Genomic DNA, 22,508 nt, shown 5'->3' on the forward strand with positions numbered 1-22,508 from the left:
ATATATATATATATATATATATTCATTTAGAGCTGAACATTCTACAGTCTTTAAATTTCTGTACCTGGGCCAGCTGTGGGTCTCTGAGTTAAACACCATCTACTTCCAATTCATGTAACTGTTAACATTAACTATACATGTGATTGGGGGGAAGGCATGAAGACTGGTTAACTTTTAAGGATGACTGTCCATTGAACAGCACTACATAAGACATTCTTGGGTTGTCATTATTCTTGCCAGTTCTCAAACTGGACATTTAATTTATGTAAGAAGTGACTGTTTCCCTCCCATGCTCCATCAGGTGAGGATGGTTGCCTGGTCAACAATATGACATCCCGACAGAGCTGCTATGAGCAGTGACATATCTGGGGTAGGGCCAAAACTTGTGTAGATTACACAAGGAAAGGGTATAGGTCAGGGCACTAGAGGAGGCTTTAATTACCTTTGATTTGAGATAGGGGTCAATAGTTTTATAAAGAGTCACTTTTTTTTTTATATAAAGACTCCCAAGGAACATGATTCTCTTGTTTTGCTTTGCTTTGTTTTAATGAACTAAATAGGTAGTAGGAGACACACTAACACCTTGAGTGGCACCAAACTACAAGGATCCATAATGACAGAAATACATCAGAGTATGAGGAACTAAAGTTTGTGCTCGATGAGAGATTCAACTTTCAGTAAGTCTTACCGCTAACATCTTGGTCTAGCGCTGGGCAGTCCACTATGGTAGCCACTGCTCACATGTGGCTACTCAACTTTAATTATAATACTATAAATTATGAAAGCTAGTCCTTCCACCATTCAAGACCCATTGTAAGTGTTTCAATAAAATATTTGGTTCTTATAGAGAATAAATATTAGGTAGAATTTACATGAGAATCTGTCTAGTCATGGGCTATATCTGTTGTGAGACTTAGTATTGCTTCAATGGTGTCGCTCATTGTAGGTTCGCTTATCTTGATTTTTGATAAGTCACCTTGTCTAATTCACTACGATTTCTAGATCTCAGATTTCATGGAACTCAAGTTTTCAAAAATATTCTCTAATGATCCTCTGGATTTCCTTAGTAACTATCTTTGTTAGGGTTTCCAGTGCTGTGAAGATGGAATTTTCACCTAATATTTATTCTTTATAAGAACCAAATATTTTACTGAAACACTTACAATGGGCCTTGAATGATGGAAGGACTTACGTCCATAATTTATAAAATTGTAATTAAACATTCAGTAGCCATATGTAAGCAGAAGAGACACCACGACCAAGGCAACTCTTAAAAAGAACATTTAATCGGGACTGGCTTACAGGTTTAGAGCTTCAGTCCATTATCATTAAGGCAGAAGCATGGGAGAATCCAGGCAGACATAGGGCTGGAGGAGCTGAGTCTTCAACATCTTGATGGGAAGGCAGTCAGGAGAAGACCATCAAAGCCTACCCCCACAGTAACACACTTCCTCCAACAAGGCCACACCTATTCCAGTAAGGACAAATCTCCTAGTAGTGCCACTCCCTGTTGGCCAAGCATTCAAACATCTGAGTCCATGGTGGCCAAACCTATTCAAACTACTATAGCAACTATTGTGACATCCTTTTTTTTTTTTTTTACATCTTAATATGGTTCTTCTCTTTTTCTTTTGGTTAAAGTTCACTAAAGGTTTGTTAATCCTGTTTATCTTTTCAAAGAATCAACTCCTTGTTATACTGATTCTTCATACTGTTCTTACATTCTCTGTTTCAGTATCCTTTCTACCCTGATGAATGTACCACACTATTCAGTCATAAAGAGGAACTGTTCTCTTTCAGGAAAAGATGAAAGTGTGGTGTGTAGCATTGTGTTAAGCAAAATAAGCAAGAAAAATATTGCCATGTTTTGTTCTCATATGTGTAATCTAGACACACACACACTACATGATGTGAAATTAGGAGGAGTGCTATTTAGGAAATGTAAGGAGACCACTGGGAGACAGAGGCCCTTCTACCCAGTGGAAGGTACATGTGAGCAAAGTACCTGGCTTGTATTTGTAAAATGTCATAAGGAAATCCATCACAATGTATGAATATACACAAGTGAGTAAATGAATATAGTAGTGAAAATTGTGGTACACGCCCATCATTGTAGGCGGCTCCGTTGGACAGTGCTGATATAAAACATGGAAGAGCCCATCAATAAACACTACTCTGAAGTTTCCTTTAGCCAAAGCAGGAAGGGCCTGTCTGCTTTATTCTCAGTCACCAGACAGCTTAGAATGAAAGGTAAGACAATATGACCTTAGAGTTCGGTGTGGATTGTGAAGGTTAATTTTCTAGGCAAAGAAACTGTTAGGGGGTCTTTGTGTCTCAAGGCCACAGACGAGGGAGTAAGATAATGAGTTACCCTGAGGGTAAGAGTTCCCCAATAATCAAAAGAGTTCTGATTGGCAGGAGATGGTCATGGTCACTTTTGAGTCATACAAAAGGTGTGGTTATCTTATTTTGAACTTTCTATAAGTACCCTTGACTTTCTTCCAACCAGTTTTTTGCTGTTATCATTTGCTTGTTTATGTAATGGTATGAATAAAATGGTCCTCATAGCCCCATAAGGAGTGGCACTATTTGGAGGTGTAGCCTTATTGGAGTGAGTGTGGTCTTGTTGGAGGAAGCGTGTCATACAGAGTGGGCTTTGAGGTTTCAGAAGCTCAAGCCAGGCCCAGTGGCTTCCTTCCTACTACCTGAGGCTCCAGATGTAGACTTCTCAGCCATTCTCCAGCACCATAACTCCCTGCCCACCACCATGCTTCCTGCCACGCTGACCATGGACTGAACCTTGAATTGTAAGCCAGCTCCAATTAAATGCCTTTCAAAGAGTTGCCATGGTCATGGTGTCTCTTCACAGCAACAAAACCCTAGGACAGCTTAAAAGACAGTCTCACTATATAGCCCTTGCTAGTGTGAAACTCTCTATGTAGACTAGGCTGGCCTGCTTCTGCCTAAAGGTGTGTGCCAGCACACCCAGCCCTCACCTAAGATTTTGCAAATATACCTATGAACTGAGAGAAAACAAAGGCTGCATGGACTCTTCTTCTGTGGGGCTACATAGCAGAAGGTTACTAGTATGTAAAATATCCTTAATGAAATTAGTGAGTAGAGTAGATAAGCTATAAAAAAATGAAGGGTGTCTACATGAGACATTAGATTATTAATATTATTAAATCTATTATTATAAAGCCAAGGGTGGTCTCCGGTAATTATATAAAAGGAGTAGTTTCCATGAACTGTTGAGAGAACTAGGGGAAAGCTACTGGAAATGAAGTGGTAATTTCCTGGGAAGTGTGCACTGAGTCCAGTTTATTATTGGTTATTTTCCCTGTTCCCACTACAAACCACCAGACAGGCATGCCTCCAAGGTACCTTGGAGACACTGCAAATCTTTACAAATAGAAGATTCATGGCAAACCTGTGCCAAATGGGTCTGTAGACACCATTTTCCCAATAGTCCAGATACTCATGGAGAATTCTAACAATGAAATATTTTTTGAAAATGATTTCTATTATTTTCTTAAGTGCATGTGTGTGAGGCTGAGGCTGTAAGTGTATGTGTGTATGTACATACAGACGAGTGCAGTTGCCTGTGCGGGAACACAATCTCCCTGAAACTGGAGTTATAGGCAGTTACGAACGACTAAACATGCATGCTAAGAGGTGGTGCCAGAGCCAGGTGGTGGTGGCGCATGCCTCCCAGCACTTGGGTGGCAGAGGTAGGCAGATTTCTGAGTTCGAGGCCAGCCTGGTCTACAGAGTGAGTTCCAGGACAGCCAGAGCTACACAGAGAAACCCTGTCTCGAAAAACCAAAAAAAAAAGAAGTGGTGCCAGTTGTCAGCTAGTGCAGGAAGCTCTGGTAGCCATAGAGTCATCTCTACAGCTGCAAAATTAAGTATTTTTAATTAAAGGAATACCCTGTTTTAATCATAATGCCAGTGCATGCTCAATAAACTATAAGCACTATAGTCTAAACATAATTCTTACAGGACTGAGTGATTGTTCTGTTGTAGTGCCCTGGAACCGATCCTGTCATGTCTCTGTACCCTATAAATGGACAATGAATGAGTCTTTAGGAAAGAAATGCACACTGAATGCACAAATTCCTTTATTGAAAATATTGGAATAGCACTGCATTACATGTAGTTGATATCCATAATGAAGGGTCACACATTCCTGTTCAGACAATACTGTTTAAATAGTGAACACAGCATCTGGATATGCTCTCACGAGTAGAGCATCATGGACTAAACTAGGTAAGAGTAATCTAGAGGCAACGTGACCGTCTTGTTCATTAACAGCATATGGTTACAAATGGTATAAACGGTGAACATAATCACCACACGTCATTCCTGGGATCTCGCCAACTCATGTGTGTGAGCAGACCAAAGTCAAATTGTGTATTTTAAAGCAAGAGTCCTCAATGGGAGAACTTGGGTGAAAAGTGTATATGGTCTACAGATTTAAAACTTTATAGCATTCCTTTAAATTAGCATGGAATGGCAGTGAATGTAACCATCAGCCTGACGGGAGGCCACTGGACAGTGTTTTCTTACGAGGAATCTAAAAATGGAAGAAAGACTTGAAAATATTCTGAACATAAACAGATATGTAAACAGGGTTTGCTCATTTTCCTTTCAAAAAAATCACTGGGGAAATAATTTGTGATAGACTACTTTTCAGCTTTGGCTATTCCTTTTTTTTTTTTTCCATCAGTAGTCTTTGGCTTTCATAAAATGGAGGCAATCAATAACCTTAATGCTTTTATTTCTTACTATTTAAAATAAAAGATGTCTTGTGAAGCAAAAATGAGTTTATATTTAAAAAAATAGATTTTCTTTTTTTAAACTATGATATGAATGTAATTCTTTGAATTGTTCTTTTTCCAATACGATTCCAGAAACCAAGAAAGTTGGTCCAACTTGATATCTTTTATCTGACATTAAAAATGCACAAATTAAACACTTCTTTTTAAAACAGATGGCTACCATTAATGTAAACACCTGGAAAGAAACAATGCAAAGTAAAAAAAGAAAGAAAAAAAACTAAGAAACTAAGTGTCTGTTATTAATACACAATTCACACAATTTCATAAGAAGCAAACATTCTCTTTGTAGAAGTAGGACTTGTACATTCATATTCATAAAGATCCGTGTTTTGATTAACATCAACTTACAACTGTGAGAGATGCCATATTCTGCTCCACACAAATGCTTAGGGTATTCTGAGAGTACCTTAAAAACTAAATGAAAAGCTGGTCTACAATCGTCAGATCAAAAAACATTATTAATGAGCTTTTGAAAACATACACACACACACACATACACACACACACTCTTAATAAATAAAGATATATTACCCTAAAATAATCAGGGCAAAAAAAATGAATATAAAACTATACAAATCAAAAGAGACTTGTTTCCCAAACATAGCACAAAATATATACATTTCTTTATTTTAGGATTTGACACATTAAAAGAAAAAAAAATCAATGTATTTTAGACAAGACACTAAAAATAATAAATAAAAGTTTTCTTTAAAAAATCAGATATTCCCTTTAAGTGCTATATACTTTCAATTTCTCTAAATCAGATACAGCTTTCTATGGCAAACAGTAAGTATACATTTGGTAAAGTTATGCTGATAAATATACAAGGCAGGTATATATTTCCACAGTATCTTATTTTTTCACAGTTACCAAAAATAAAAATCGCATTCAACCCATCATCTATAAACACTCTGATTTCTCATGGTGTGAGTTTGAAAGCAGTGGAGGTACAAAGTCTTACAATCTGGACTGAGATTTCTGTCTTCAGTGTCTGCCCTCCAAAGACATCTTCCAGAATCTGTCTGCGTTGTTAGGACGCTCTGAGATGACAGCAGAAAGCAAGCAATGCTGTGGGGATGAGGCAGCCAGGGCTGGGGCCTATCTTCCAGAAAGATGGGCTAATCTAATCCAGTCTTTTCCATGTTTTATCTTAAGGCAGCCTGAATTTCACTCAAATGTCCATACCTCTAGGTCCTGAACTATGAAGTCTTCTTTTTTCGAAAGGATATCATTATTAAAAGTACTGCAAGAGTTGCTGCGTCCATGATATAAATCAGCATCTAGCCACAGACCAAACCGTCCCCTGTAACGAGGTTAAAGGAGAAAGGTCACTACACAGACACGGTTTACACCACACGCTTTCTGCCTTTTCCCGACAGGTTTCCTTTCCTTTGGGCCAAGACAGACAGAACTCTAAACCAATCACAAAATAAGAGCAAGCTGTGTAGACAGGTCTCTCCTAAACGACAAATGGTCGCAGTCTTTCAGGCACATTTATAAATCATCTATCAGCCGGGCAGTGGTGGCGCACATCTTTAATCCCAGCACTCGGGAGGCAGAGACAGGCGGATTTCTGAGTTCGAGGCCAGCCTGGTCTACAGAGTGAGTTCCAGGACAGCCAGGACTACACAGAGAAACCCTGTCTCGAAAAACCAAAAAAAAAAAAAAAAAATCACTTATCTTTGATTCTCACTGGCGTGTGCTATTATACTGCCATAATTAGTCTAAGCAAATAGACTAGCTAGGCTAAGCGGATCCCCAAGTAACAAATGACAAGAGTCTTACCCTCCACCACCGAGTTCTAAAGAACTTATGTCTCCATTGATAAAATATGAGTTCTCTCCACTCCACTTAAAGACCTACGGGCAAAAACACAAAACAGAGCACCAATATTTCAATTAGGAGAATTAGCAGAGAAGACACCTTTAACAGTCACATTGTGTATAAAGGAAACACACCTTTGAGTAAAGAAGCACGTGATGGAATGGTTACAACCATCATCAATGGTTATGAAATAGCAAAGACCATTCCATAACGTGTTGGCTCCAACCTTCAGTGTTTCCTTGCATCTCAGACTGAGAAACTCCTAACTCTGGTCTCCAAGCAGTTGGTATGCTCCAGTCATGGAGAATGAGACTGAGAGCAAGGAATGCAGGAGGGATTACAGGACACCCCCTCTCCCAGTGTCTGAGCACCTCCCCATTTCCTCCTTGACTGCTGACAACACAACCCTGGCCATTCAAGTAGTTCACCCATCCAGGTACCTTGAAATTAGGACTAAAGGTGTAGAGAAACGTTTCGCCTGTGCCGTAATAGTGGTCACTGAACTTGAAGGGATGAGTTGCATATGCCCCAAATATCTATTAAAAGAAAACAGAAGGCGTAGTTACTTTCAAGTTTCAACTCCCATAGAGAGACCTTCTGAAAGATTTTTGACACACTATTGTTCTGAGATCTTATAACTCTTTCAGCAAAGGTTATTACTAAATTAGAACTCTCTAAGTGGAAAAAAAAAACCATCAAACAAAGCAGTTACCACAATACCCCCAGCTCTAACTGGAACCCATGTGGCCAGGCTTCCTGGTACATGGAAAATCCATCAGAGAAGGTTGGAGGCATTATTTGTTAAAGAGGCCAATAATTCAATGGTTAAAAGGCTGCTGGAGAAGAATATAAAGAATGACAAAAAAGAAAAAAGAAAGAAAAAAAAAAGAAAATGTCATACACAGAAATGAGAGCTTTGATAGGACATCATCACATCTCTAGAGCGATTTAGTTTTAAATTTTCTTTTGTTTCTTGGGACAGAGTCTTATAATACAGGATAGCCTAGGTTGGCCACCAGCACTCCACAAAACTGTCTTGCTTTAGCCTCTTGGTGTTACAGGCATGAGCCATCATGTCTAGTTTTCTCATGTGTTTTATAAGTGAGACCAAGACTGGACATCTTACCTCCTCAAAGAGAAACTTTCCTCCTTTTCAGTTTTTAATAATGAGAGGTGAAAATATTTAAATATGACTGGTCAAAATACTTAGTTTGAAGTAACTTTGAATTAAAAGGTAACTCTTGCCTTTAAATGTGATGTTTTAGGGGGTGGGAGATGAGATGTGAGACAGGGTTTCTCTACAAAGCCCTGGCTGTCCTGGAACTCACTCTGTAGACCAGGCTGGCCTCAACCTCACAGAGAGCCACCTGCCTTTGCCTCCTGAGTGCTGGGACTACCACCACCCAGCTAAATGTGATGTATTTACTACATCCGTGATTCTTCTGGGAGGTAGGAAAGTCACATTACAGAGTTTGGTCATGTACAGCCTCAGCTTTCTGCCCTGTTCCTATCCTATCAGTGCATACAGGCGAGAGTTAGAAGACAGAGCCATACATAGCTTGGAAATGTTACTCAGTGCCGTGGGTGTCTCCCACTGCAAAGCATACTCGAGAAATATTGCTTTAGTAGAGGTTATTTGAAAATGTCTAAGAATTAAAAGCTACTTTAACTGGTTCAAAATCACTGTGTGCCGTCTTTTTCACTACTTCTATTTAATACTAAACATTACAGATTTCTAATTCTAAAGGTTTTCATACTTCGTACCCCCAAATTTTCTCTACAATTGCTAAACATGAAGAAAAAGTAAAACATATCTTTTAATAAAATATAAGCAATTACTTTCTCTTCTCCAAATAAAGGCACTAGAGGGCTGGAGAGATGGTTCAGAGGTTAAGAGCACTGGCTGCTCGTACAGAGGTTCTGAGTTCAATTCCCAGCACCCACATGGAGGCTCACAACCATCTGTAATGGGATCTGGTGCCCTCTTCTGGTGTGCAGGCATACATGCAAGCAGAACATTGTATACATAAAAAATAAATCTTTAAAAAAAATAAAAGAATTGGAATACAATAGGGTGGCACCTATTTTTTTAAAAAACATGATTTTAAAATATGACATGAGAATAACAGAGTCCTTTAACAGGTGGGAAATGAGTTCCTTTCTGATAAACCAATAGGAAATGCCAACTCAAGCCCTCTAATAGGTTCTAAGTAACATTTTTCAGTTAAAACTTTTTTTCAGTGATCACGGAAATCTATTTAAGAACTAGGGATTGAATAATGCCAGGGCCATTGTTGGGTTATTGCCCAGGAACGATATAAACAAAGATCCATGCTCTTTTTTTCTATATATTTATTTAGGGGGAAAGGAACACAAAACAATTTGTACATAACATTTGTGTATAATGAAAATGCAATATGTTTTGTTTTAGCAAAAACAGAGAAAAAGGAATCCATGCAACTAAAGAAGACTGAAAACGACAGAATGAAGGTTACATAAAACCTGTGAGTGTCTAGCTGCTCTTTCCTCTCAGCTGCTTTTGTGGTGCTAACAACTGAAGTCGGGGCCTCACACAGGTTAGGGAAGCATGTTTTCATGGTGAACTCAACTCTTCCCAACTGTTTATAGATAAAATGTACTCACTGCTGGGAACACCTTTGGCCTTGAATCTCTGTTCTCATCAAAAGACACGCCCAGCTCTGTGGGAAGGGGGTCAGGGCTTCATGACCTATGGTCAGCCTCTCCCCCTGGAACAAGTCACTGAACTGGACTTTCAGCTACGCATCTGCCTGCTTTTCTCAGAAAAACAACTTTGCTTTAGTATCAGAGTACCTGTTTGGCCTTGGCTTGTCTCAAACAATGTGCACACATCTAGTTCTAGAACGAGAACAATGAAGCACCTGGCATTCACAACCACCATGGCTGGGATACGAGGATACTGGCTGGGTGGTGGAAAGGACCTTCTGCCTCTAGGCCATACTTGTCAGAATTTTCATCTCTGAAACAATGAACTTGGGAGGGTAAAAGAAGTCCTGGGCCTGGTAGAAGGGACAGAAAACTGGCAGCTGAGAGAAGAGGGGACTCCCATCTCCAGGCCCAAGTAAAACTATGGGTTTGAGCTGGGGTTGCCAGAAGGGTGGGAATTGTGTCTCAAGTGCAAAGAATTTCATTGTTATTACTGAGATTTATTAGATTTTCTTGAATAAATATTTCTTCATTTGCTACATGCCTTCAGGACAATTTCCAGACTGTAAAAGATTGTTGCTTTTATGATTCCCACAGCTCTCTACAGCTCTTCCTTCTCCTTCTGTATGTTTAAGATTAGTTTCTGTCTGTCCTAGTCCCATAACAGCAAAGTCACTTTATTTCCTCAGGCTAGAGGGGCTGGAATGTGCAGAGCTAACGTCCAAACACTCACAAGAGCATATGCATCTGCACAGAGCACAGAGCAGTATACTCCAGTGCTTCCCAATCTGTGCTCATGACCCTCATGGGGTTGCATATCAGATATTTATATTATGATTCGTAACAGTAGTTAAATTACAGTTATGAAGTAGCAACAAAGTAATTTTATGGTTGGGCATGACCACAACATGAGGAATGGTATTAAAGAGTTACAGCACCAGGAAGGCTGAGAACCTCTGCTCTACTTCCTGACAGCATGTAAGTGTCAGCCTCAGGCTTCTGTTACATCACTGCTGGCTGGAAGCTTAGCAAAACTGTGCGTCACTGACACCTTCTCAGTGTGGACAAGTTTGATACTACTGCTAAACAGACAGAAACTATATATATATATATATATGTATATGTATATGTATATACATATACATATATATGAAATTGAAGTGTGTGTAGTCACAATGTTATCCAAGACATAACACCAATGTTTCTAACATTTCATAACTTTCTATGTGACTTTAAATACTTTGTGGTATTATTTTGATTTTCATCTTAATTGTTCCCACTGTTCACCTTGGATCATTATTAAATACGATATTATCAATCCTGTTATCATAATAGTTAAAATAGTAACTCTTCTACTTTCCAGAATTCTTATTATGGCAATAAAGCCATAAAGACTGCGTCTTCCATAAACTCATCAGGGTCATAATCTTTTTTTTTTGGACAGGGGTCTCACTGTGTTGTCCTGGCAGTCTTGGAACTCACTTTGTTGGCCAGGCTGGCATTGAGCCCACAGACATTCATCTCTTCTGCTTTCCAAGTGTAGGGATTGGATGTAGGCAACATGGTTTTATATATATGTATGTATGTATGTATGTATGTATGTATGTATGTAAGTATGTATGTAGGTAGGTAGGTATGTCTCTTAGAAGTAACCCACATATGTATCTCATCCAGGGAGGTAAGTTGGCAGGATAGAGAGTTGTGCTTGACAGCAAGAACCTCAGTTGAGCAACTCCAATCAGATCCCACTTTTCAGTCCCAAACTTTCTGAGTGCCAACATAATGCCAAAAGTAGAAAAATCTGCACTGAGAACCTGTTTCATGAGCAAAGTTACAAACTCTCTCTCCCTCCCTCCCTCCACCGCTGTGTTACGGTGAAACAACTGTGATCTTATCTCGATGATATCTCCATATATATACACACAAATATATTATGACTCTCCCAAATCCAAATTTCAAAACACTTTCATCCCAAGAAGCTTGGATGAGAAATATCCAACCTGAGATAACGGGTGTTGATTAGACATAACATGACTAAATTAACTGAATTATTAATGACTTTGAAATGTAACATGTAACGGCCTGATTGAACAGGAAATGAAATCGGTCTGTACATATTCCATGCACAATGTAAACTGACTTGAAGGACGTGGTAACAGTGTAGAACAGATGGGGCACCACATAATAGCTCGAACAGCTCATAGGAAGGGCAGCCACCACACAGGGAAGAGTACCATCAGGAAAGGATTTCCCATGGCTGCTGAATCACTGAACCCCAGACCCAATAAATAGACGTTGACTCTTCCCCACTCAGTAGGCATCATCAATGGCCACTACTGAAGACCCTTAGGATAAAACTCTGGTATGTCACTGGGACTGTCTTTGCACCTGTACACGACTGTCCCTAACTTCTACTGTAGGTTACTGTTTTTTACTTCCTGGTCAGCATGAGGAGAAGATTTCGCAACATACAAGTGCTCCATTTTCTTTATATTATGATTTCAAAATATACCAGCAAACAAAAACAAGAAGAGAAGTACATAAGACAAGAATGGCCAAATCCTTTGAGCCTGAGTCGGAGTCGATATAGCAGTCTCTCTACAGTTGGGTACTCTTAAAAATTTACCACTGAGACACCTTTTCAGGTGGGGACACAGTTCAGTTGGCAGTTTGTCCGGCATGCATGTGGCCCTGGGTTTGATCCCTGGCCCTATATAACCATTTATGGTGACAATCATTAGTAATTCTAGCACTCAGAAGGTGGATGTAGAAAGATCAGGAGTTCAAAAGCACCTTAGGATATATAGCCCGAGCTGTGCTGAAAACCTCTCTCTCTAAAAACAAGATGCATGCTCTCTGTGAGAGGAACAGGCCTCACCTGGTTATCCATGTCTTTGATGACCAAAAGAACGGGACTATCTAGAGAGGCTGACTTCCTGTAGAGAGTCTTCAAGCTTGTTCCATGCTCTAATGTGCTGTAGGCCAGTCTCCATGGATAGCCTTGGACCCTGGCGGGAAGGCGTCGGGCCAGCTGCCAAGGGAAGGAAATACAAAGAGACATCTTAACCACTTATTAGTCATGAAGCAGTGCATTAACTAACTGCCTGTGGTTCAAACCAAAGGACCGTGCACTCACATCTTGACCTATTTTGCCCTGGCAAATATTTGTTACCACTGGCTGAGAACGAAAAAGGGAATCTGGAGATTGTTTCCCTTGGCCAGGAGATACCTTGCTCACTCAGAGCCTGACTGTCGGCTTCCAGTGTCACTGATAAGATAGTCACTCCGAGTGTCACAGAAGTTTGTTAGACAAACCAACACAGCTACAACGTCACTAGATGACTATGTGGTGCATCCCAGAGAAAAGTGTCCTTAGTAATACAAGACTGTATATCTGAAGACTCAAACAAACCAAGCCAGCCAAAGGGATAGTAACTAGACATATTTTTTCCTTTATAATTCAACCTGGCTTTTTGTCATTTTATGTTTTTCCAGTTGTTCTAAGTTTTCATAGGTCTAAAGCTCCTACTGACTAAGGTGTCCTATTAACCAAGGAAACACCTGTGTTTTGCACGTGAGTTCATAAGGACTTTGTCCACCTTGTTCCCGTATCTGTCAACTGTATTTAGCTTAAGCTAGGTGCCATAAATACTAATAAGAGTCTCTCCAAGAAACATTATCAAGGCAGTTATGGAATGAAATGTATTCGAGTGCCAGAAGTCAGCGTCAGGGGCAGCATCAAGCCCACCTCTATAGCTGTCTGGCCAAGTCCCTGGGCCCACCTGGTTGCATTCTTTAAGGTTTTGGGAAATTCATGTTCCTAATCTAACTGGTGAAAAATCGTATGCGATTCCACATACACCTTACTAAACACAATATTTCACAAAATTCAAGTAGCAAACTTTTCAGAAAATGCAAAGTACACACAGATTAATTATATATTTTTGTAATATAAATATTAAATAATATATATATATTTAATTTATTGGATCCTTTTTAGGTACATCAGGACTACGGGAGATCATTTCCATTTTTTTATGTTAAGAAATGGCCTTCTCTTTTCTAGGTCTTGTCAGCTCCCAGGAAGGCCATGAAGAAGGCTGCTGTAACGTTTCAGAGGTGGGGAAGCGATGCTTGTTATGGTTAGGCTCTGGGCCTCTGCTTCCTCATCTAACTGCTTCACTCGGGCCAGGGGCAGGGGGCAGTCTGTAAGGCCCCAAAGCCCAGTGTTCAGTCCCACCTGTTCAATGTGCATGTTTTCCAGGAGCGCACTGTGCGGCTGCAGGATGGGCAGTCCCTCTTCCTCTTCTTCCTCCTCCTCATAGTAGCTGCAAGTGCTCTTCCTGCGTTTTGCCTCCTCAACTGTGATAATCTGAAGGAAGGACAGAAACAGCTAATGTGGAAGCCTAGATGAGATGCACTTTCCCCCAAACAACCCTGGAGCACACAGCTGACTAAAAGGTGGAGTGCTGGGTAGCAGAAGATAAACAGAAAAGGACTTTGGGGGAAATGAAGAATTTTCAAACCCAGAACAAATGCAGAATTTAAACCACGACAGCTGAGCATTTAGTATGCATGATTTAAAGTCACACGCTTTCCAGTTTTGCTCTTCCTGCTCTGAACTGAGTAGCGCCACAAGGTTTATATCCTTGAAAACAATTAAGCCAGGCAACTCTAGCCTGTGAGTCCAATTTAAATTGTAAAGGAAGTCATCAGAGGTCCTTCAGAAAGTCTATAAATAGAGAGTTTGGGGAGATAAGGATAGGCTTCAATTGAGCTTCCTGGTTGTATACACAGCAACCAAGATGAGCAGAAATGATGACAGTAACAGCCACCAGAAGCAAACACAGAGAGCTTTACTCTAACTTACAACCAGGCTGCTTTCCACAATTCACAATGATCCAAAATTTCCCATCTAGATTGATAACCATTGTATTACACACATCTATTATTTAAATACAGTTGGGTTTATGAACTACTAACATTCTCATCTTAAAAACATTTTTGTCCCTCTTAACTTCTCAGCAAATCACTCCATGAAACATGTGAGTGGCAATTAGCTCTCTAAAATGTCCAGGTATAGTAGCAGCGACAGCTGTATTACAGAGAAAAGGCATGTAACTTAGATCTAGTGAGAGTTGTCAGGTAAAACATGGTTTGGCTTCCAAAACATACAATGACATGTACAAATTATTCATCTTCTGAGCTGAATTTTGGGTAGGGAAGTACACTTATGGATTTTTCCTATCTTCTGATGGAGAAGTTACAGAAACACTTTCAAAGAACCACAAAGCTAACATTTTAAACATACTAAACAAAGCACTTTGTTTTGGTTCTAGTTTCAAAGTCTACAAAATATAGTTCACACTGAGGCCAGGGAATACGACAAGTCAAGTATGGACTTCAGATTTCAGAAAGAGCGAGCAAAAACCTCCACAGCAAATAAAAGAATGTGCTCAATAGTTTCTAACTAGAAGGAATTACAAATGCACGCCAGTGACAGAACAGCCGGCTCCCTAGCAGGCACCTTGGTTTCCTGGCTCGGGATGCACGCCCACCTACCTTCACAAAAGGCTCCTGGTCAGGTCTGGCACAATAGAAAATCTGAATGTCCAGGGGCAGTCTTCTGCCTCGCATGGTGCTGGGAGAGAAGACTGTGGCCACAGAGAGGAACCGGTCTTTATCTGGCTGCCTGCACACCAGCCACTGGCTGCCAGGCTGACCCTACACTGTTTTTTTTTTTTTTTCAGTTTCTAGCTTCCTGCAAGATTGAGTTTCTGTTTCCCTCAGGAGGGGTTTCAACGTTTCTACAGGAACACACCCAAATTAGGATTTAGAGCAGGCACACTTCCTGTCAGGCAGAGCGGGAGTCTGTAAAATGACACTTTCACCTTTGAAACCCAGCCGTGCAATAAAACCCCATTGTCCCGTCCTGGTGTTATGGGTTTTTTTTTTTTTTTCTCTTTTCTCCTGAACTTTTCCTCCATATGCCCTCAGGGTAGGTAACCGAGCTGTCCTTTCCTTGTCTCCTCAGGGTTTTCTTTCACCTACTTTTCTAAAGGTTCAACCTCCATTTTAAACTGTTGGGGGTTGGTTTCCAGCCTCAGTTTGAATCTTATGAACAAAAGGAGCCTTTGCCAGGGGTGGGAGGCAGGCTCGGCACAGCAACAACAGTTTCTATGTTACTTTTCTTCGAGCATAAGTAACTTGAAAGAGTGAGAACACTTCTGATTTATAGGAGGCAGTGAACAATGCCATCTTATGTGCAGTTTGACAAAATAGGTGGCAAAGTACAGTTTATCGTTTCGCATTATGGGATGCATCTTAGTGACTGATAAGGTCCTTTACGGGGTTCTCTTTGATCCTGAGATCAGATGACACAGGTTTAGAAAGAAATACAGATCTACAAGAGATCAATTTTCACCCGTTTTTCTGTTACTCTTACACACCGCCAGGGGCTTTCAGTCCCAGGGGCTGCTGAAGGCTCAGGGTCCTGGGGTAAGTTCTAAGTTATATTATGGCAGATGAGTGAACACAACACATCAGCCAGGACTGACTCTCCATGTACACACCTAACAACTGGGGGCAAAATCATTTGAATTCTGTTCCTGGGAGGAGCACCGCTTTTTCAGTGCCTGGCATTTCATGATAGAACAAATTAATTAAGTGCTTCCTGGATGCTGGAGATCGCCAACATTCATTAAGCACTTCCTGTATTCTGGGACATGCCAGGTGTGTTGCCAGGCACAGGGACACAGTCCACTGTTTCCTATGGATGAGTGACAGAAGATGAAATTATAGCCAAACAAACGTCGTGTCACGCAATAAAGGAGGTACATGTGCTCAAGGCTCAAAGAAGGGTTGGGACACCTGCTGTGCCGGGAAGGCTTATTCACAAGGGAGTGGGTGGGTCCATCTGTGAGAAGGGTGGGGAGATATGCCCAGTGCAGACTTGCAGCAACGGGCAGAGATGGGTACTCTAGGTTCCTGATGGCTGAAGAACAAAGAGCCCTAGAAGAGCTGAGAGAAGAGAGTAAGATTTGAAAGCGTGAAAAACTTCAGTGTCTTGAATGGGTCTTGTCTCATAGTTCTAAAACCTAGCTGTTTTTCAGATTCATTTTGGATCTTTGAAAAATATAGATTCTAACATCCTTCCTATAGACTTACTAAACCAAAGTATCCTGAGGTAAGGTTCTAGGATTCGACTTTTTAAAACTCCAGAGGGCTGGAGCTCAGTGTCAAAGAGTACCTCTATGAAAACATGTAGAGCTGCGTTTTGATGCCAGCATCTGTAAAAGGCCAGGCGCAGGCACTGGCAGGCTTGTAATCTCAGTACTGTGGAGCATGGAAACAGGAGGATTGCTGGGACTTCCCAGCCGCCAGCCTTGTTGAGTGTTCAGTAAGAGAAGCTGTCTCACAGGAATCAGGTAGAGAGTGACAGAGTAGAACAATAACCAGACATCCTCCTCTGACCTTCTCAAGCATGCACAGGGGCATGCACACTAGCACATGCTTGTTAGCATGTATCATACAGCACCCCTCACACACACACTTACACACATATACGTGGAGAGAGACAATGTCCTCCCTCCCCCAAAATCCAGTGATGGGCAAGGTGGTGAGCAATCACCATAGGCCATGGGGCTGTGAGGATGAGGGCATGGTACTCACAGCTTTAAGCCTGGGAGTGCATAAATACACTTACGTATTTCAATGGTAAGTTAAATAGACAACACATACAATACATACATAAGACCTTGTAAGATGAAGAAAATCTCAAAAATCACTCAACAGTGATAGAAAATTTTTTTTACTAAAAATAATACCTATCATTTATATTTAAAAAAATCAACTATGGATTATAGGACTACCTATAGACTTAAAAAACAACAACATAAAAACAAACATAAAAGCCACCACCAACATCAAAAGACAAACTATAAATGAAGAAAGATCTGTCAAACACAGAAAAAAAAGTCTCTTTCATCACAAGAACTCAGTGGAGTGGAGAACTGCTAATGTCCCTTTAGGGCAGTACTTCTCATCCTGTGGGTTGCAACCCCTCTGGGAGTTGTATATCAGATACTCCACATACCAGATATTTACATTTCTATTCATAACAATAGCAAGATTATGGATTAGCAATGGTTGGGGTCACGATACCATGAGGAACTGTATTAAAGGGTTGCAGCATTAGGAAGGTTGAGAACCACGGCTCTAGGAAACTGGGTTGAGAATAAATGAGAAGCAGCAAGCAACTCACAGGTGGTTAACTTGTGTATGAACATGTTCATTTTTTGGCTCAGCAACAGTCAAGGAAATGAAAATTAAGTTATAGGAAAACACTACGCACTTTTCAATTTTGCAAGCCTTTTTTAGGAGAGGGAAAAAGGTGTAATATTGGCAATCCTTTTTGCTGGCAAGGCACAGTGGGAAATCCCGCATGCTGGTGGCAAGTTCAATTGCTTACACATAAAACTCAGGAGTCTTAGAAATCTACTGTCCTTGTCCTTCATAATCCCACATCCAGGAAATTCTCTAAATAATTAAGGTAGAAGACCTCATTCTTGTGAAATGATTGAAACAATACAATAACTCAAGTGGGAAACTGTTAAATCAATTAAACAGCTATAAAAATACTAGCAACTAGTTGGAGGATGCATGATTTACATCTGTAATTAAAGTCCGTAGGAGGCTGTACAGGAAGACCTTGAGTTTCAGGGTAGACTAACTTATAGACTGAGTGTAGACCTATTAAAACAAGCAAACAAACAATCAACAAACAAAAGCAAGCACTAAAAAGTAAGGTTTCAAACACTTAAGACAATTCTAAGATTATGTTAGGTAGGAAAAGTCTACATAGAAAACTACATAGAATGGAATCTTTGTGTGGAGTGAAAAAGAGAACCCTATGTGCCCAAACAAAATAGAAAATAAAGTCCAAAGAAATTTATGAAAGGTGTGTTTGATGGTCTTGAGGACAGGTGAGGATGGGCTGGTAGGTGGAGCAGGCTGAGACTGGGGTCCAAGTGAGGTGCAGAAACTCTGGTGGGATAAGGAGGGTCTGGAAAGGGAGAGGGGTGCAAGGCCCTACAACATTTAGGACCAGAGTCAATGGGATCAGAGATGAGCAGCCTAGTCAAGATAAAGCAAACAGGATCTGGTATCACACCTGAGTTTGTGGCTTGGATGCCTATATGATAGAAAACAATGAGCAGAAACAAAAGTGTCAGAGGATAATGAGTTATTCTGGATATCCTGAAGATTAAAACCCATCAACGCCTATGGGAGTTGACAATTCTCCTTCACAGCATGAAGCTGAGGGACAGGGGTGCCTATCACAATGCTTCTGAGCATTACTTGTTTCAAATGAGGGAACATGGAGCCTTCTTCCCTCCCCTTAGTTGGACACTGTCTCCCTTACAGACAGAAAGACATAAAGGAACTGACCAGTCTATTAACTTACTCAGGCTGCCCTTTCTTTCCACAGATCATCAGCTTTGGTATGGCCAAAGAGTTCCTAAAGAAGTCTTTCCTCTCCTCCTTCAATAACGGTAGAGATACAACTTTCCAGAGAGTTTTCACTCTTTCACTTTCCTCAGTGGCTTTGTGGCTAATTGCCCATCTCTCTTCCTCTAGACCGTTGAGTGGACCTATCTCACTCCTCATGCCTCCTATGCCCCCCTTGTCTTTGGGTATAGGTGCTGTGCGGCCTCTTCTCCCCCTACAGCTGACAAGAGATGAGATCTGAATCCCAGATGAATGGAGAAAGGAGAGAGTATGCTTTCAACAAGATGGTGCCTTTGGCTCAGGATATTCAGGTATAGTCAAGAAAGGGTTAAGTCCCCATCACGGGTCTAAATTTTCTTTCTAGAGTTCTGTATTGGATGAAAGACCACAGCCCCACTAAGAAAATTAACTTTTCCTGATAGAGCATGCCCTTGGTTAATATTTACCAGAAGTGAAGCCAGGATGGGCTATCCTCATGTCTCTTAGATAGAGTCTGCTGAGGCATCTGTGAGCTCTATCATAGCATCTTGTAGGAAAGAGGAACACGAATAGTCAAGTAAAAATAGGTGGTAAGTATGGGGTATCTGTGGGCTTTGGTGCAACGCACACTGAAGGGAACAGGGTTCAAAGGGCAATTGAGAAGCTGGATACAATGACACGATGCAATTTTTATCCAAGAGTTAGGTGGCAACAGAGAGGAGAGCAGCAGGAGAAGGGAAGACGAAGGGAAGAAGCTGGGGATAGCTCAGTAAGGACACGGCTTGCCTTGTGGGCATGAGGAGTCTGATTCCCAGACCCTACAGGAAAGACCCCCAAAGTGGGGGGGGAGAAGGTGGGTGCTGACTGTAGAATAATACAAACACACACACACACACACACACACACACACACACACACACACACACACGAATAAAGGAGATAAGATGTTTCTTCTTTTTTTTCCCTTAAAAAAAGCAACAAAATATCATATCCTCCTGAAAGATAAGGAACCATGAAGGAAGGAGAAAGCATTTCAAGACAAGAGAGTTATGACTGATAAGATAGAAGGCAGCCTTAGAGAGGCATAGAGCCTCTTTTCTCTGAGCCAGAAACTAAGAATGTAATAATTGATCATTTAAACTGCAGGAAAGGGGGATCAGAAAGTAAATTTGTGCAATTCCTTCTTCTTTGTACAGTGGAGGGAGGTCCAACGCTAGGATGCATGGATGCTGAAGTAGGCTAAGGAGCTTAAGACGACGACCTGTGAGAGGTTCCAACCAGGAAAGATTTCTAGTTATGAGTGAGGAGCCAGGCGGATTCAGAAACCACCCACCTATCTTGGTACCAATCTGCTTGCTATTTGCTTTGCTTCATCCTTCGAGGTGAGGCCTAGCCTATGTTGCTTAGGTTGACCTCAAACTCTTGGATTCAAAAGATCCTTCCATTCTTGCCCATGGAATAGCAGGACCACAGGTATGTGCCACCATGATTGGCTTTGGTTGTCAGGTTTTCTGTGGCAATGCCTGTCTGCTAGGATCAGAGCAAGTATACTCTCCAGGAATACAATGGTCTAGATGGGAATAAAGGATGGAAGGACCCCTAAGCGACTTACCCTGATAACTGGTAGAGGGATGTCTCTGAATGACTTCACCATCTTTCTAAGACAGGAGGATAAAACTGCCTCAAGGGATTCAAGATAGGAACAGAGTAAGATGGATTCAAAGGACCAGATTCCAGATACATCCATGAAAATAAAAAACAGGCTTAGAGGCAGGAAGGTGTGACAGATATATTCCTCTCTGCGCCTCACCTCCTGTCTCAGTCCTCTAAGCTTATTAGACACAGAGATAGGTTTTACCCATCTTCATACTACTAGGGCCCCCCAACCAAAGAGGTACTTGATATGTGATGGTCTAATTTGATAATGGGAACTCAGGAGCAGCAAGCTGTAACTGCCAGTCAAATCAAGTTAGCCATCCATTCTTATACGGTACAGGAGACAAGGATTCAAAATGTATCTTAAATACATTAGAAAAAATTAAAGAACGGTGTCAGCTATTAATAGTTTTTGGAAATCTGAATGAAAGACCATTTCATCTGCTTTGGCGTTTCAGGGTCCTGGACAGCCTCTTCTCTTGTCTAGGTGTTTACCTCCCAGCTCTTGGTGGTCGGCTCACTGAAGAAATTGTCGATCATGTTCAGCTCTTCCTTCTCCACCACCACAAAGCCTTGCTCCTTGGCATCTTTCCCATAGACATCCGGAGACCACTGGACAAAGAAGGTGTACAAGTGATCCACCCTGGAAAACATGTTGTGATACATGTTAACACTGAGTCCATGTTCCTGCCAAGCAGCAGGAACGCCTCGAGTACCTATAACAACCTTGTTCCTTCTTGGGAATTGTTTGACTGAGTAGGAAATTCCCCACAGTCAAGGTTACCTTTGTGAGTGGCTTCCAAACTCAGAAAATAGGAACCTACAAAACAATGCAAAAGCCCACAAGCACCAATCACTACTGAAACTGCTTCAGTCTGAAAGAAAGATCAAGAGATAGGGCAGAAAATGGAAAATCCCCAATGAAATAGTACACCAAATGTTTCTTCTTCAACTGACTTTCACTTACTGGATGCATACTGGAGGAGGAAAATGGTTGACTTGAGGCTTTAGCTAAGAACAAAAGCAAAACCCAAAGAGTCTTGCTATAGTGCAAGATACATTATATAACAGTTTTAATAAACCCAACAAGACCTTATCAGGAACAACAGTTTTACCCTTGGGAAGACCTGTCACTTGTGATACATGCATGTTCTTTGCTTCTGATTTATCCGATTTCTTATATTTAGGAAACCACTTCGATATTAAGGATTGGGGCAACAGAGAGGATTATATGGTTTTGAAAGTCTCTTGTAATTACAAAACAAATGTAATTTGAAGAAACTGGAAGAAAGTTTACAGACAGTTTATTTTTTAAGAAGCTTCGATTTTAGCAAAATTCTTTCATAAAACTGATAAAGGTAAAACAAGTACAAACCCCATGCCAGCACTAATCATAAACTGCTTCAGACTTCCACCTTCCTATCTGCTCTTGCCCGTGTTTACTCAGGTGGTACAAAGTTTTCATTGTAATGGGAGCCAAGAAATAACTGCATTATATGTAACGTTTCATAATAAAGCATTTACTGCATTACTAGTCTTTGTATTCATCTTTAATTACTACACTGAAATTAAATTACTACACTGTGTCTTAAAAGTTAATGAGCAAGCTGGGCAGTGGTGGTACATTCCTTTAATCCCAGCACATGGGAGGCAGAGGCAGGTGGATTTCTGAGTTTGAGGCCAGTCTGGTCTACAGAGTGAGTTCCAGGACAGCCAGGGCTACACAGAGAAACTCTGTCTCTCCCTGTCTCGAGGAAAAAAAAAAGCTTAATGAGCCATGCCCAGCCACAAACACTGTCAGCATGTTCGCTTGTAGATGTCTTTCATTATACAAACTGTACAGTGTATATTTTGTACCATCTTTTCAATTATTTTCTCAAGTAAGGATGCTTGACTCACACTTAGAAAGGGAAACAAAATAGTCAAAGGAGGTGGACGGAGGGAGAGAACTACGTGGGAGAGGGGAGAGGGGAGAGGGGATAGGGTAGATGGGAGTGCGGAGAAGGGCTCTGG

At 40.9% G+C, this 22,508-nt stretch overlaps 1 protein-coding gene across 3 annotated transcripts in view; it reads right to left on the bottom strand.

Moving 5' to 3' along the window:
* Nucleotides 1–4,097: 4,097 nt before the first annotated feature.
* The window catches only part of Ncoa7 (nuclear receptor coactivator 7), a 138,286-nt gene continuing 119,875 nt past the window's right edge, over nucleotides 4,098–22,508 (bottom strand). For 2 of the 3 annotated variants that reach the window (XM_028766428.1, XM_028766427.1), the window contains exons 11-16: nucleotides 20,991–21,138; nucleotides 13,591–13,722; nucleotides 12,229–12,381; nucleotides 7,106–7,201; nucleotides 6,627–6,700; nucleotides 4,098–6,144 (exon numbers count right to left, since the gene is read on the bottom strand). In XM_028766428.1, coding sequence (XP_028622261.1) covers nucleotides 6,009–6,144; nucleotides 6,627–6,700; nucleotides 7,106–7,201; nucleotides 12,229–12,381; nucleotides 13,591–13,722; nucleotides 20,991–21,138 — 739 coding nt within the window. In that variant the 3' untranslated portion in view covers nucleotides 4,098–6,008. Of the gene's footprint in view, nucleotides 6,145–6,626; nucleotides 6,701–7,105; nucleotides 7,202–12,228; nucleotides 12,382–13,590; nucleotides 13,723–14,912; nucleotides 15,252–20,990; nucleotides 21,139–22,508 lie in introns of those variants that run through there. The other variant, XM_028766429.1, reaches the window with a different exon arrangement.

This window comes from Grammomys surdaster, unplaced genomic scaffold, assembly GCF_004785775.1.
Source record: "Grammomys surdaster isolate TR1022 unplaced genomic scaffold, NIH_TR_1.0 168, whole genome shotgun sequence".
Taxonomy (NCBI): Eukaryota; Metazoa; Chordata; class Mammalia; order Rodentia; family Muridae; genus Grammomys; species Grammomys surdaster.